At 35.7% G+C, this 17,562-nt stretch overlaps 1 protein-coding gene across 2 annotated transcripts in view; it reads left to right on the top strand.

Annotated features, from left to right (window-relative positions):
• Positions 1 to 1,154: 1,154 nt before the first annotated feature.
• Positions 1,155 to 17,562, top strand: part of LOC149903132 (calmodulin) — a 32,682-nt gene continuing 16,274 nt past the window's right edge. The window contains exons 1-2 of one of the 2 annotated variants that reach the window (XM_090109571.1): positions 1,155 to 1,348; positions 9,957 to 10,131. In XM_090109571.1, coding sequence (XP_089965697.1) covers positions 1,346 to 1,348; positions 9,957 to 10,131 — 178 coding nt within the window. In that variant the 5' untranslated portion in view covers positions 1,155 to 1,345. Of the gene's footprint in view, positions 1,349 to 8,965; positions 8,996 to 9,956; positions 10,132 to 17,562 lie in introns of those variants that run through there. The other variant, XM_090109570.1, reaches the window with a different exon arrangement.

Below are 17,562 nucleotides of genomic sequence, written 5' to 3'. Positions count from 1 at the left end.
AGATGAATTATGAATATTTTAGGTATGCATTATGTGGGAGGGAAGAGCAGGCAAACTACCTTTCCTGTTCTTGGCTTGCGCCTGGCCTGGAGATGGGCTGCCGCCGAGGGGGTCGCGGAAGAATTCCAACAAATACCCGCGGCCCCATCATTAAAGCGGCTCGACGGAACACAGTGGGGTTTTAGTCGGTAAGAATCCGACATAACCCACGGCTCCTTCCCCGGGGGCCGTGGGTATCTTTGGAAGATTTCCCCACTATAAAAAAAAAAAAAAAAAAAAAAAGGTATGCATTATGTTTTTACTGTTCTGTGGTTTTAGCTTTAAGTGTTTTATAATCCAAATTAAATTCACTTTAATTGAATTCAGGTAATAATTATTTTGTATAATGTTATTTATTTATGTTAAAATAAATGGTACCTATGTAAATAAAATTAAGTGTAAATACACTGTAAATATTCTTAATACCAACTCGTCTTTTGAAAAGTTTTATAACGTGCAAATTGAAGAATTATTATTAGATAAGTACTTTTATTAGGAATGTTGTTTTGTTGTGATGTCGGTTCCTAAAGGTAACAACTAACAACTACATGTCATAATGATAAGTTTTGGTATTAGTTTAAGCTTTGTTTTTAAAAGAATAATTGCATTTCCATCATGAAATATTTTTAAATTCGGCGTAAGATAAGATTGAAAAGCCAGCAACAACAGGAATGAGTAATTGTTATTGAACAATAATTGCATTGTGATGTCTAGAGAGGCGCGTATTACGCATTGACAAGGTAAGGGCACCGGCGACGGCGGGAAGCCTGCGCACTCCCGCCAGCTGATATCTCGTTAGTCGGGCGGCACTGCGGCGGGTGAGGCGGGCCTGAACTGGGGCAGCGCGCCCGTTCGCGGTGCGGCGTGGCGCAGCGGCCGCGGCCGGCAGGCGGTAGCCGGTTCGCGCGCGCGCCGCAGTGACGCATTGCAGGTATGGGACGCCCAATCGGCGCGCGCCGCTAGCCGCTTCGTGCCACCGTGTCCGCCCAATATAAAACCGACTATCCTTCGCGGATCCGCTCTAATCTCTTACCGTGCGTCCCGAGACATGGACTTGCATGTACAAAACGCAACGATACGAAAAGTTGTCGTGAACGAATAAGAATCGGTACCGGTCATGACAGTGCGGCGATTCGATTGAACGATTACGAACGATTCGCGCGGCGCACGGTCGCGAGTTTCCCGGCGCGGCCGCTCGCGCGACTGAGGGCGGCAGTATTCGTTCAACCGTCGGTCTGTGTGGTCGCTTTGCGGCGTAGTCTGTGATTTTTTTAGTGTAGCTCCTGATAATCCAAGTTAATCGACTATGGTGAGTGTCCTTTCTTCAAAAAAAAGCCGGAAGTGTTTTCTAGGAAGCGTCCCGTACCTATTCCAGGGTATATTTCGGAGCTTCGGTTTATCGGTGTTTATAGTGATGACGGCCTCCATTATTATTGTGATGGCCGTTTTTTACCGCATTGCGGAATGAGTACATAGGCGAAGCTATGAAGAGGATATATTTGGGAACATTCGGATGCTGGTAAAGGGGACGAAGTGCAATTTGAGAACGAAATCCCATCGGCGACCGTTACGATAGCTCGAGAAACGTCCGTCGCCATAGTTTGTTAGGTGTTGCCGACAGCTAGATGACGTTTCATTGGATTTCGAGCTTATTTAACGGACTCTGTTTGAGGGCTCGATTGGTAACAGCTTCGGAAGGAACAATTTGAATCGTTTGTTGGTATTTGAGACGGTGTCGCGCCCCAGTGTCGCGGATCGATCGGCCGGGCGCACCTGTCAAACGCCCGTTGACTCATCATTCTCGCTTAGTTTTCATACGTAATTCAGCAAACTAGTTCCGTTAGCTTTCCTCGTTTAATGCTTAACTGTGTGACACATTCTAGTTAATATTGTAAGCAAACCACGTCCAACCCGACGGCACTTGAACCAGTCGCCGGTCTTATACCCACATAGCCTTAAGCAACTTGATTTCTCTAGTTCTATTGGGTCAATCCAAGTTTACTTTCAACTAAGGCAATGGTGAGTAGTTTATAAGTGAAAAATGTAAGAAAACAAACAATATTTGTTAGTTATGCTAATATTACAACTGATAATACAACAAAGTATTATTCAAAATGTTAAGTGACATAGAAACAACAATAATTGCATTTAGAACTCTAAATATTACCTCAAGTGTGTTGAACTACTAAAAAATGTCTCCATAATCAAGTAATGATGAATGAAGCCTTATTAGGCACATAATTCAATTAGTGTTGGTGTCTTCATTTACCTGATATAAGCCCTAGTTTACCTTTTCTATGTATTACATTGCTATGTAATACTTAAGAGGGCGTATAAAGCCAGATAATTCTACGATTAAGCCTCGCCCATTACGCGCCATGCCGCGCGCCCTCACAATACCCTCATACACCCGGCTCATCCAACGTACGTAAAGTTCATCGCACGCTAAATTATACACAATATTCTTCGCTCGTTCAACGCGTATTTTCGGTAGTTAGTAGGTATGTTGTCTAAAATAATTGTATAGAACAGTGAAGTTGAAATCATCACAAATTATGTAATATGTCTTTTTATTATTATTTGTTTATAATTATTAATGATAATCTATACATATTATAAAACAGTAAAAAAACTGTCTGTATGTAATATATAAAAAAAAACAATATTAGGGAAACAGTATAGAGCACGAATCCGTAAAAAAAGTCTGTCGAAATAGCGAGTATAGATACTATTTTTAAATAAACATACGCAGTCGACGACACACATTCCTCCAGAACTTTATTTTGATTAATTTGGTTATAGTCCATTGAATGAGTCCCTCCAAGGGGGGTCTAGAGTGCGTGAGTTAGTAACGTAAGATGTTTCTTCGGAAACATGTCAAGAGTCCCTAGGTAATAAACATACTAAAACCCCGGGCCACTAGGAGGAGCCCCGGAGTGGGGGGAGGGGGGAAATGGGTCCATTTTTTCATTTTTCGCTTAAATCTCAAAAACGGTACATGTTAGAGAAAAACTTTCAAGGAAAAATTGAAAGGCCATAAAATTATCTACAAGTTGTACCTGAATCATTTTTTCCTATATCCTACCGTTTCTGAGTTATACGCAGTAAAACATGATTTTGGCTCAAACAATTTCAACATCAATCGATCAAAAAATATTTCTTTCTTCCAAAAAACTCAAATGTGCAACTTGTGACTAGTACTGATAGATTGCTCTTAATTAGTTCTATAATTGGTAAAATAAACACATTCCTCCATGGAAGCCTTTAGGAGGAATCGATTGTCAAAATATTATATTAGGGCAGTTTGAGTTACTGAACTTGATCTTTTTATTTTTTTCTTCCAAAAAACTCAAAAGTACAACTTGTGACCGGTACAGATAGATTGCTCATAATTAGGTCTATCATTGCTAAAAATACCAGATTCCACCACGGAGGCGTTTACGGGGAATTGAATTTTATCAGGGTAGTTACGATACATGAACTTTTTATTTTTTTCTTCCAAAAAGCTCAAAAGTGCAACTTGTGACCGGTACAGATAGATTGCTCATAATTAGGTCCATCATTGATAAAAATACCAGATTCCACCATGGAGGCGTTTACGGGGAATTGAATTTTATTAGGGTAGTTAGTTAAAAAGTTCATGTATCGTAACTACCCTAATAAAATTCAATACCTCCTAAAGGCCTCCATGGTGGAATCTGGTTTTTTTTATCAATGATAGACCTAATTATGAGCAATCTATCGGTACCGGTCACAAGTTGCACTTTTGAGTTTTTTTGGAAGAAAAAAAATAAAAAGTTCAAGTATCGTATCTACCCTAATAAAATTCAATTCCCCGTAAACGCCTCCATGGTGGAATCTAGTATTTTTATCAATGATAGACCTAATTATGAGCAATCTATCTGTACCGGTCACAAGTTGCACTTTTGAGTTTTTTGGAAGAAAAAAATAAAAAGATCAAGTTCAGTAACTCAAACTACCCTAATATAGTATTTTGACAATCGATTCCTCCTAAAGGCTTCCATGGAGGAATGTGTTTATTTTACCAATTATAGACCTAATTAAGAGCAATCTAACAGTACCAGTCACAAGTTGCACTTTTGAGTTTTAAGGAAGAAAAAAATAAAAAGATCAAGTTCAGTAACTCAAACTACCATAATATAATATTTTGACAATCGATTCCTCCTAAAGGCTTCAATGGAGGAATGTGTTTATTTTACCAATTATAGACCTAATTAAGAGCAATCTATCAGTACCGGTCACAAGTTGCACTTTTGAGTTTTTTGGAAGAAAGAAATATTTTTTGATCGATTGATGTGGAAATTGTTTGAGCCAAAATCATGTTTTACTGCGTATAACTCAGAAACGGTAGGATATAGGAAAAAATGATTCAGGTACAACTTGTAGATAATTTTATGGCCTTTTAACTTTTCCTTGAAAGTTTTTCTCTAACATGTACCGTTTTTGAGATTTAAGCGAAAAATGAAAAAATGGACCCATTTTCCCCCTCCCCCCACTCCGGGGCTCCTCCTAGTGGCCCGGGGTTTTAGTATGTTTATTACCTAGGGACTCTTGACATGTTTCCGAAGAAACATCTTACGTTACTAACTCACGCACTCTAGAACTTTTTATTCAATGGACTATTAGATTGTACGAAATTTTTCGACTCAGCAATTATTCTAAAAATAAAATCATTCTTATAAATGTGTAGCTGGGCTCTTATGGGTCTATATCAGATGTTCCAGATCTTTGATTTTTTTTAATCAACAGAAAATTTCCATCAGACGCAACAATTTTTGTTGACGTCACTCCTATAAATGTTAGAGTGTGATCTCAGGGTCCCTCATCATACATTCTAGATCTTCGAATTTGTATATTTATATTGCCCAGATAATACCTACACAACAAAATAACTTTCATTCAAAGCCGTCCAATAGTTCCGGAGATTGGCGTGTACAAACAAACAGACACATAGAGTTTTTTTAGGATTTACGGGAACAAACCTATCCAATGTCCTTTCTCAGGTCTCAAGCTATCTCTGTATCAAAGTTAGAGCTTAGAGAGCCAGACATACATACAGACAAACAGACAAAAATTCTATAAACTATGTACCTATATTTTTGGCTCCTATATCGATTGAAAATCACGCCCCAAGTAGGTATCCGTAAAAATATTCAATGTACAGTTTTGACTTTCGTACAATTTTTTTTGATACCTATGTGATTGTAATATTATTATCTAATACAGATTGTAAATATATATAATATGTAGTTACTATTCACAACTTGTATTGGTTATTTACTGGAGCAAACATAGGAATCTACCTATAGTAATACTATAATATATATAAGTATATATATATAATAATATTATAAAACATTCCCGATTTGATTGATTGCATTTGCAAGGCGACCGTAGGAATTAGGTACCTACATAACTAAGTATAAAAAGTGTCTTTGTAAATTGTAGGTACCCACTATGAATGTAGGTATCTATAAATATCGTCGCATGAATACTCAACTCGCGGAAACGAATTTACAGAATTTACACAAATAATAATATCCTAACTCGCCTGGATAAACTTTCTCAAATGAATCTATAGTTTAGGTGGTCTGTTGCGGTTCTGCATCAGGTGTTTCAGTTTTCAAAATAAATTATTATTTTATATTTCCCGGATAATATAATAGTACCTACACAACAAAATAACTTTCATTCAAATCCGTCCAGTAGTTCCGGAGATTAGCGTGTACAAACAAACAGACAAACACAGACAGTTTTTTTTATTTACGGGATAAAACTCATCCTATGACCTTTCTCAGGTCTCAAGCTATATCTGCACCAAAATTAGAGCCCAGACATACATACAGACAGACATACAAAAATTCTAAAAACTATATTTATGTATAGATATGTACTACATATTACTATGTAATACAGATTATGAATATATTATATATATACATATACATATGTGTATTATAAAAAATACCTATTCAATGTAAGTACAGTTTTGACTTTCGTACGAATTTGTTATACCTATGTATAGATTTTATGTATGATTATCTAATACAGATTGTAAATATAATATATATATGTACTATTCACAACCGGTTTACATATTATTGATATTATTATTTACTGGAGCGAACATAGGATCTGCCTATAGTAATAATAATAATATAAATCTTTCTTGACTTGATTGATTGCACCGCGACTGTAAGAATTAGGTACCACTATGAATTTTATTTACCTATCTATAGTTGCTGCTGCTATCGCGTCAATACTCAGCCCGCGGAAATTATTTTACAGAAACTAAACTTTCTCAAATAGGTAAATCAAGACTTATCTTTTTATATTATAACTAGCGGTCAGCCCCGGCTTCGCCCGTGGTACACATTTACGTTTTCTCTACATAAAACCATCCTCGTACTTCAAGGAATATAATAAAAAAAGAATTATCGAAATCGGTTCAGCCGTTCTCGAGTCATGCGCTTACCAACACATTTTGCGATTCATTTTTATATATAAGATTATTAGTTATTTATTAATATTATAACAATACTATTATAACTTATTTTCGACATTTAGTTATCTTTTCAATTTGAATCTTCTTTAGTTCTCGTTTCTTAAGTCTTTTCATTTTGTTGTTTACCATTTTCAACAAATAAATATTCGGCGTAATTATAAAACACGGCCGCGGCGCAGCAATTTTAGCGTGGTCTACTCGTCTCAACGGAGCGATAGCGTCTGATGTATGAAATAGAATTATGTTTTTAGCTCCCGGAACGTGCGATGGAAGATGATTTCTTGCGTAATTAAAAATATAGTAAGCGCCAAAAGTGTTTTATCGTGATTAAACCAAAACTAAAAGTAATTACACAAAATGCTCTGACAAATATCTTGCAAATGTTTTAATATAATTGTTTATGAAAAAAAAATCATGATAAGTATTACCATGTCCAGTAAAAAACGTAAAAGTGTGAAATTTAGAGGTAACTTCGTGAATTTTTTCTATCGAGTCAATTTCAATATTTTATGTTTTTGATCTGACAATATAATCGAAAATATCATCAAGTTTTACATATATTTTATTTTTTATATTTGGTCTTGAATATTACACGTATCAACTAAAAGTTGATTGGTGATTTGACTTTATACGCGCCCTTAATCTTTATATCAGTTTTAAAGTAATACTTTAGTTTTTTGCTTATTTTTATTTTATGTACCTACACACTACAGTTTTTGCCTAGTTTTCAGTAATCGATGTAAGGTTTCTACAGGTATATCAATATGCTTTACAATTTTAATCTCATTCAGTTTTTTGTTCCTTTCCTTTATTATGTAGGTAATTTCAATTTTGAGTTTTAACAAATCTATATTGTATTCAAAAATTTCAAAATTAATTTATACTTTAATCTCAAGTACCAGTAAGTTGAGCATAACTGGTTTTTAGTTGAACCTTGAAATTTATAAATAATTTTGACTGTTTTTTCATACTTAAGAAACTTTAAATTTCATACTTGTGAATGGCTAGCTTTAGTGCGATGTTAATTTGTTTTATATTATATTATCTGTGCACTTAATGGGGTAACTATTAGATATCTATGCATTATTTATTGTGCCGAGTGTCTGTTGTACTAACATAAATAATATATCTTATGTGTCACACATTTATGTATTATTCATGCCATTTCGAACTTTCAATGTTTGATTTACTGATAACATGAAATGGATTTAATTTGATTATTTCAGTTTTAATTGTATGTTTTAGTAATCAGCTTGAATTTCTGTATTTGGTATGCCTGTGTAATAATAATGCATATCTCATTGCCTATATTCTAATAAAAATTAGTTATTGTGCATTCAATTTTATAAATGTCTATTATCATTGATCTCAACAAAAATAAATTGTTTAGAAATTAAACTAAAAGTAGAGAGAAGTTTTTGAGATCTTAACTTTATACATCCAAATCTAATTACAAAAATATCAGAAATGTACTTCATAACTACTTGTATTGACAATGGTTCAGCAATCATGTTAAAACAATTTAAAGGTACCATTGAACGAGTATAAATTGACATAGAAGTGAAATATTAGCTAAAGATACAGTTTATTGATACAGGGTGTGGTGTGTGCTGTCCGCACATAGCTGTAATGTTTGTAATCTTAAGTGCTTAATAGCCTGTTTCCAATTGATAATATTGATTTATATAAAGTCACTAATCGGATAAGTATATCAATATCATGTGTATTGTCTTCCCTATTTTTAGTTACCATGGTGAGAAATTCACACTTCATACAGACTTATAAAAAATGGATTGTTTTCTGAAATCGGGATTTTCAAGAGCGGAAACATAAAGCCGATTATATTATAATTGAGTCTTTATCAAATGAAATTTTAATATTGATAAATTTTGATAAGACGCATAAAATTGTAATCTTACTGATACTACTATCAAAATTACAGTTAAAAGCCATTATCAGTAAATTACTTGGTGATTAAAATTATATTGAAGTTAGTGTAGTCATGTTTAATAATAAAATTGACAAGTACATTTGCAAGTTTATCATATTATTATAATTTTCCTCCAATAGCATCTTTTTCACTTGATTTTGTTACAAATACAAATATGAGATAACATGTATGTTGTCTTTATAAAAATAAATATCACATCTTATCATTCTAACAACGTATATTTTAAATAATAAAATAATTTCATGTGTAAAGCGCTATCTAATACGGTGATATATTTAATCATATCAAATATATATATGTTAAAATGATAATATTTATTATAATGCAGTAAATGATATCTACACATGTAGCCCGCAGTGTGACGTGTTTAATCAAACAGTAAAATTATCTTGTAATAATCTTATCTGTGTTGTGTTCAAGCTCATTATTCGTTCAGTCTTTGGCCATTTCTTACACAATTCACAATGGTTGTCACAGTGGTATGTAAATTGATTTTCATAAATAACAGAAAAGAATTAACAATTTACAAGATAAATTTGTTATTTATTCTTTTGTTTTCTTCTACAAATTGTTAATACATTGTATAGTTGATATGAAACCTTGTATGTAATTTTAAGAGCTAGCGCGCACGAGCAACTTTGTCTCCTCAACTATTTTGTCGCTCCCATCAATTGTATGGGGAGTTGCATCGCTACGTGCGCGCACTTTCATACTAGCCCATGGGTGGAGAGACAAAATAGTTGCGGAGACAAAGTTGCTCGTGCGCGCTAGCTCTAAGAGCTATTACGCACTGTCGACCAGTCGCCGGCGACTCAGTCGCCGGCGATTTACTCCTGGACGACTGACGACTAAGTGCGCAAGCCCCTATTTAAACTATAGTAAGTCACAGTCGCCGGCGACTGAGTCGCCAGCGACTGGTCGACAGTGCGTAATAGCTCTAAGTCGCTCATATGGTGTTTAAAGATGGTTATCAGTGTAGATAACTTTGCAAATATATTTTGAATATAGATGATTTATATCGAGTTAAGATTAGAGATCATATCAATGTTATCAATATTACATGATTTTTCAAGGAAACATGAGTAAGGAATGACACAAGTTTTAATTAGTAACCTTCTGAAGGTTTTAGTGTGAGTAATCTGATTTCTTGGAAAATCATTCTTGTATAATGAGAACGATAATGCTTCTAACTTAATTGTATATGTAACTGGTCAAACTAAGTGCATATTTTGGGTTAAGTTTGCCCTAATTCCTAAGTCATTATAGACAAAATTAGTGCATAAATAAATAAACAATTTTCGGCTCTATTTACAGAAATTAGTAACACTTAACTTTAGTTATGCTGATCACCTATGTGGGTATAGTATTTACGACACCATGCATTGAAAAATGTTAACAATAACCCATGTACCATCTATCAATTTCTATGTCCACTTGCAGGCGGATCAACTAACAGAAGAACAAATCGCGGAATTCAAGGAGGCGTTCTCACTGTTCGACAAGGATGGCGATGGCACCATCACAACCAAAGAGCTGGGCACGGTGATGCGGTCGTTAGGACAGAACCCCACGGAGGCGGAACTACAGGACATGATCAATGAGGTCGACGCGGACGGTAAGTGAATGCGTTTTCGTATCCATACTAGGCTAGCCGGGAAATTCAAATAAAAGGATAGCTAATAATATTGTTCTTAATTACTCCATAGTAGCCTGGTGATCAAAATTCAAATAAACGGGTAACATAAAGGGTAGTCTGGTGTTGATACTAGGCTAGAAATTGAAATGAACTGATAACTAATATAGGAATGCTTCTGCGTGTATCGTGATTTGATTTACATTGGATAATAATTGAGAAAACAGATACATAACTGAAACGGTTGGAGACACTTTCTTTATATGCAAGAAAAAGGATGTTGTACTAATATTGGATTAACTGCCTAATCAGACCACGATATTGATAAAAATGGTAGTTATTACTTTTTAGTAAAGGATAGGTTTGTTTGGATAGGCAAAAGTTATGGTTATCAAAATCAAGTTGGTAAATGTCGCAAAATAACTTGAAGTCATACTATTGAATTTTTTATCTCTGGTTCTTGTAATTGCGCCTGTTATTATGTCGTAGGCATACAAAATATAAGGAGGCATAGTAAGGACTAAATTTGAAGCTATCCAAACGAACTTAGATTAGTGTGAACAATAACTGAGTTTATACAGGGTTTGTTGCCTCGTTTAATAAACCATTCCTTGCACAATTAATACCTCTTTAGACGCCTCTGGGCTTAGACATATCACAAAAGATAGATTAGCGTCTTGCCTCTATCAAATCCCTCTAAAATTCGTTTGTATTCATTATTAAGTGGTATCTTCATTTATATTCAAGCTGTTTTGTTTAATGTTAATTTGGATATAATGTAAATTGACGCGTCTTCAGAAGTTAGTACTTAGTACTTACAAGTTGACTTACAAACAATTAATAAAGAAAAATATTTATGATACAATTGAGTTTACTCAGTCTTTAGCAGTAATAAATGCGACTATGTATTAACACGTACCTAATCTTGCAAAAACCGCCTGAAAAATTTAAATCTTACCGATTACAAAGTGCATTTTACGAATACAAATTTAGCAAAAAAATATGTATTTTCCTCATAAAAATCGTTAAACTGTATTTAATACAACCAGTAGTTACCAGTTTACTTTCAAATTATTATGCTACAGTGTGACGGTCACTCCAACCTTGTTCTCGGGTTCAATATTGAAGTCCGTCAAGCCGTTATCGTTAATCGAAATGTTATCGCACATACCACGATAAGACTCGCCGGTATGATCGAATGGCTAGGTGGTCCGTGGTAGGTATGGCATTTGATGTGCTTCTTTGTGGCCGTTTAAGACAGCAAGGAAATTTAGAAGCTGAAGCCTAGCATTGTGTAGCTGGATTAGGAAATATACTAATGTACACACAAACAAACAAAAATACTTTTTTGTGCACTAAAATGCAACATAATAAGTAATGTAAGTGGAAAATCGCGAAGAAATAAGGCAATTCTTCAAAGAAGATCTTCGAGTGTCACATTATTTTGAATAATTAGTATGAAGGGAATAGGAATTTTTTGTTCATTCATTAGTAGATAATGGATGAATTTTATATGGATAATATATTATATAACTATGGTATGATAAACAGGTAATGTCAATAAGTACTATTTTCAATTGGCCTAAAAATTGTAGTCCTATTCTCGTAGTCAAATAAATTTCATCGTACGTCTTTGAGATCTTACACTGCGGGCACGAAACATGTAGAATGTTAATCTTGTCGCATCTGCATAATAGAGACCCTCGGATATCTGCAAATGGGGGGACTGGGATAAGTTATGCGAAGTTGCGGGTAGATTTACAACACAATTTGTGCGGCTCGAAGCCATACATCACTGCGTCTTAGCGGTAAAGTGAGGGGAGATGGGGTCAAGTGATATAGAGCCGTATTGTATGTCGTGTCGACTTCGGTCGCCCCTAGGGGCGAGCAATGGTCGATGGAAATGCTGATTGTTGAATATTTGGATCGTAAGGATTTTCATCTTTCGATATGCGATCTTGTGATAACTGGTACGCGAACATTTGTTTTAAGAAAGAGAGATTGTAGATGATAAGGAAATCATTTCAATAATCGTTTAAATTGTATTTGCTATTTGATTATCGTCCGTATTACGCGTGCAAACTGCGAAACAATTGATATTTTTCTATTTTTGGTACTGCGCTGGCAGTGTGTAACAGTCGGGACGAATTTATCGCCCGTCTATTTGTCTGCATTAACGTTAAACAAAAGAAATCACATGTTCTGCGAATACGTGTTGAGCGTTTGGGATGCGTGATGAATGGCGGAAAGGTATGCTAGGATCGCGCCGCTGGCAGCGTTCCCTTCACCTACCCTTAGTTACGTAATGTCTATTTACTACACGCCTTAACGTGAAGTTGTAAACACTGGGTGAAACGCATCGTCACCCCGGCTCACGGGTGATAGCTGAACCACAAATTCACGCCAACTATAATTTATAAACAAAAACGTTAGAACAAATTAAATATACGTAATATCACATGATATTTCGTGTACCCAGAACTCGGGCTTAACGCATACGCCTAAACAAATTGTGCAAAACAAACCGAATCGCGATACAGTTATCGCTATGCAAATATTGTAATGAGTTTTATTTTTTAGCGTTGTTATTAAATACTACCTACCTTGTTTGCAATAAAAACGACGTCCGCGTTTTATGCGCTGAACATGTTATTTGTGAAATCGTCAACCTTTTGCTGTGGTATATTTTCATTAGAGTGTTTATTATTTCGGTTTTTGTTTACAATGTAGGAGCGGCGCGTCTCGAGACGACCCTAATACGATGCCTTATCTCGTCAACTCGATACAATATTAATAGACGATTAGTACGTATTTATAGCCGATACACACTCACCTGTCTGAAATCTTGGCGCATATTGTAATAAATTCATATTGGCTAATGTACACTTCCACGACGCCAAAAGATGGATAAATCTCAAAGTTCGGACGCTGCGATATACATCGCTTATTGGTTTGCAAATATTTTAAACGAACGCTCTTTTGTGTTTATCCGCCGCGAACATTTATCATATTGCCGGCTACTGTGGGAGGATCGTGCGATTAATCAAAAATTAATCCGCACACTTTGTAATGTTTAATTTTTAGATTCTCAAGTGTTTATATTTCCTAATGATTGTGTGTTAATTTAATGCGGGAAGTATCAGAATAGCACACATAGATTAGAATGGAGAAGAAACAAGGCAAACTACGCCAGGGCGTGTTATTTATATTTGTTCGTACAAATTGGTACATTACGATAGGTTCACGATTAATGGGGAGCTTCTTGCCACAATATGAACAACAAAGTATTTAGAACGTTAGAATGTTCTTGCTTTACTCTCTTTAAAGCAAAGCACAATTTAAAACCTCGTTTCACTGAAATCTTAATATCTAGCCTAAAAAATATAATCTGAATAACACGACAGCTGCTGATTGTGTATCTATCAATAATATCAATATTTTGGCTACACTACAGCCTTGAGCGAGTTAATGAGAAATACTTGTGATCAGTCATCAGTGTGAGAACGCGCACATGGCGGGATCAGTTCAGATCCTTGTTTATTATTGTATTATTGCCCTACAGTGGGGCGTGAGAGCCAATTAACATAACAATTGCTATTTTATTCACCACGTAATTTGTCGTAACGCGGAACTGCGCGAGCGACGCTTGTCACTCATAATTGTGTGTGTTTGTACAACTGGGATGGTTTACATACGGGATGTAGGATTTTGCGTGATAATTATTTGTTGGTGGTCTGCTTGCGCTTTGGGTCTGTTGAAACGACTAAAACCATACGAAAATTGTTACGCATCATACGCTTAAAAATTTAATCATCTACCTTTTTTCTTTGAAAAGAAGCACTTCTATCTTACACTTAATCACACTATAGGTACAAATGAAAAGATCAGAACGAAAATAATACACGATATTTCTGTAGGTACTCGAATCTGAAATTCTACATGGCTAGTGGATTCTGCTTCATAAGAAATGTAAGAAATTTCATCACAACGGAGTAGTCAATTTTGTACGGCAGATGAAAAAAGATTTCGCGGAAGCTATAGAAAAATGCTCATAATAAAACGTAATTGATGGCGTAGGTACACTATTCAAACACGATGTTTTTAAGGAATTTTAATTATCACAATGGAAATATGATGACGGCATTGCCTTGGTTGTGAGGTAATGTTTGTCCATGTACATCGTGTGGAATAACAATAGCTGCACATCCGTCGGCTCCGGCCTCAGATTAATTCGCCGGCCACAGGAAAGCGTTTCAGATAACTGGCAACCATGTTTTCCTGTTCGTATTATCCTGTTCAGATACGGAACTTAAATCCAGAAATTTCCAAGCGCTACATGTTTTGTTCTGCCTAATGTCTAAAAGCCAGACTACTGTTATCCAGACTTTTATTATCCCGTATCGTATTCCCAAAAGTTGTTAATATAATCTGTTATACTACTCTTGTATTATTTTCATGACGATCTCGTGATGTCTATTGCCCATTACTTGTTGCAAGTTAGTCAAAAATTATAAATATTGGCAGTTTGCCAGAGTTGATGGCCTGAAACAGTATAGGATTTGTTTTATACGAGTACAAGTGAAAACTAGTACGCAGATTCTAGTAGAATTTAAAATATTTTACAGAAAATTGGGATTCTCATACTGTTAGTCTACTTTAATTTTCCTCTCTTAGTGTACATAAGAATTCACATAAAATAATGTATATTGTTTCAGTCCACGGCCATTATTAATTTTCGATCGTAAATGTTTATTTAGCCATAAGCAATTATCATACACTGGGCAAGTTTCCATTAAAATCGAATGTTTGAACGTCTGTGTACTGTAATTGTTTTAATGTATCATGCATATGTTTGTATTGATTATTTTATATGCCTCGGGTTGGTGTTTTATAAACAATAAATTAAAAAATATGATATATATGCAGTTTAAAATAGTGTTTAGCTTGGCTATCAATCTTACCGTTAGAGATATTTCAAAAAGCACACGAATCGCTTCGATTTATGGGCGAGGTAGCCTTGAGAGATTTACGGGAATCCATCAAAAGAATATGTAACGTAACAATGAATATACTTGTGTCGCTTTGCGAAACAGAAGATCGGTAAGAAATTTTATAAGAAATCTTGGTCAGAAAATTTGGTCGGTGGTGCTTGCCGTATTTAGTTCTACAACTTCGATAAGTTGTAGAACATCAGATTGTAGATTTTTGAAGTTATTTCGACGCAACAATTCTTAAATAAATAGATTTGAATCTGATTTATTCCAAATCTGAGGCATATTCTTAAATTTCGCTACTTTTTTGTGCACGATCTCCGAATCTTAGAATCTATTTTCCAAACAAAAAATAAGGTCATTTTAAGCATAAAGGCTGGAATAGACCTTAAGATCTTTGAACTTTGGTTTCTTTGTTGGAAATAAGTTTCATTGACCCGCTCTTCAAACATACGGTTTTATGGCATTCCGATTGCAATTTGCTGGTGCAATTCGGGAATATCACTCGCAACCAAGTTGCGAAATGATGAGGCCAATGCTTGATACGAGGAAGTGCAGTGGCCCAGTTAACTGCGCATAAATTCCTCTCCTTAGTGCCTTTTTATCAGCCATAAAGCATCATCGCTAAAACGGTTCGATGCAACCGAATAAATTCCACTATAATAGAACATCGAAATATAAATTTGCCGTTTCAGTTTACATTTTTCACCCACTAATGTTTAATATCGGTTTCCTCCACTCACCGTCTATAACAAATGGCCAGTTTAACCTCGTTCGTGAAAAATAGCCGAATTGTTTACTGTTGAATCGTAATTTTAATGGTGATGTCACAAGCGGCGATAAGAAGTCGTTCACTTGTCCGAGAGAGACGGCGCTCGGCCGCTGCGCCGCTCTCCTCTAATTCTATTTGCGGAACAATGCTGCTTCCAAACGGAAAATCAGTTCTGGACCTATCGTCATTCGGAAAAAAAAGCTTTCGTAAATGTGCACCATCATATGCGTTACAACGTACAATATCAGACGCTATAAAAAGTTAACTATCGAAGAATTGTTCGCCACATTTCAAACGGATGACCGCACACTTAGATCATCAACTATAATTAATTTATTCAGCTATAAATTTAAACTACGTGAAACTAAAAAAATCCCGAGAGACTATTGTATTAGGTATATTAAATTAAAAGCATACGATTGTTAAATTGAAGGTGAGGGGAGGGTGAAGCCTAACGATCAATACGCAGACAGACACGTGTCGCGTTCGATAGCAACGTCAACTGAATTCCCGCGGCATAACATACATGCTTGACATAGTTTTATTAAAAATCAATATGCTGAACATATGCCAGAAAAATCATAAATCTAAGAAAAAGATCAGAAAAGAGACTATACAGAGAATATTCGTACCGTCGAGAACCGGACGAGCCGTCAATTATTAATTACGTTAAGATCGATTTGCGTCTCGCGCTCCGCTCGACCCTATTCGACCCCACAATAGCTCCATTTATTGATTTATCCACAGCCCGCTCGTACCACACTGTGGCACTGTATCGAAATATCGATTCCCTCTAGCGCGCTTACGGTACGAGGTCAAGAGTACAAACTACAACATAATGACGATTGGCGTAATTGCAGTTGTCGGCAATTCTATTACTCTAATTGACAATATGGCCTCATCGTATCGTTGTGATTTATTGGTGCAGCTCTAGGGCGAGATGCACCAGTTGTGTGCGGATTACAATAAAAATAGGTTAGAGGCGGGTCAAATAACCCGCTCCGCTATCGATCCACTCGGAACCGATCGAGGTCGTTTTTAGAGCGTAATATTATACCGTCTGCTCCATTATTTTCCATGAATTGTTATGTCGTTATGTCCCCTACTTATCAAACATCGCCAAAATCTCGAACAGCTAAATGATACAATGTAGACGAAAGTAGACTATTTATTAATAGAGACAGGCAATACATCAACGCTGACCTTTCTCAGCTCATTATTATGTAGTTCGCGCCATCACGCTGTCGTCGTTAGTCCTTTGCAGGCAATTTGTGTGGGACCATTTATTTTCCTCTCGTTTGTGGTTTTATTTGACCTGTGTCACCAGAGGCGGCTTATTTCCTTACTAATAACCGTTTATCAAGCGCTAAGCGCTAACAATAGCTGGTTTATGTAATTTAGACGTACATTCGTCGCGCGAGGAATTTGTGATGGCTCTGGTTTGTGTCTCGTAATTACATGCGCTATAAATGAGATAAAGTGCCGCTTTACTGATGACCACAAAATTGGCGGCGACTTGACGCCTTTACCCAATTAGTATCGGTAAAATCTCTAGAGATTTTTTTCATGATATAGATGAATGTTTTATCTCTCATTGTTATTTATATACAATTGTCTTTTCGAATAGTGGCGACAAATCAAACTTGTTTA

The sequence above is a fragment of the Colias eurytheme genome, chromosome 14, assembly GCF_061535395.1.
Source record: "Colias eurytheme isolate Ceu_HAF_F1 chromosome 14, ilColEury1 Martin Lab GWU primary, whole genome shotgun sequence".
Lineage (NCBI taxonomy): Eukaryota > Metazoa > Arthropoda > Insecta > Lepidoptera > Pieridae > Colias > Colias eurytheme.
This window is presented reverse-complemented; position numbering and strand designations above follow the sequence as displayed.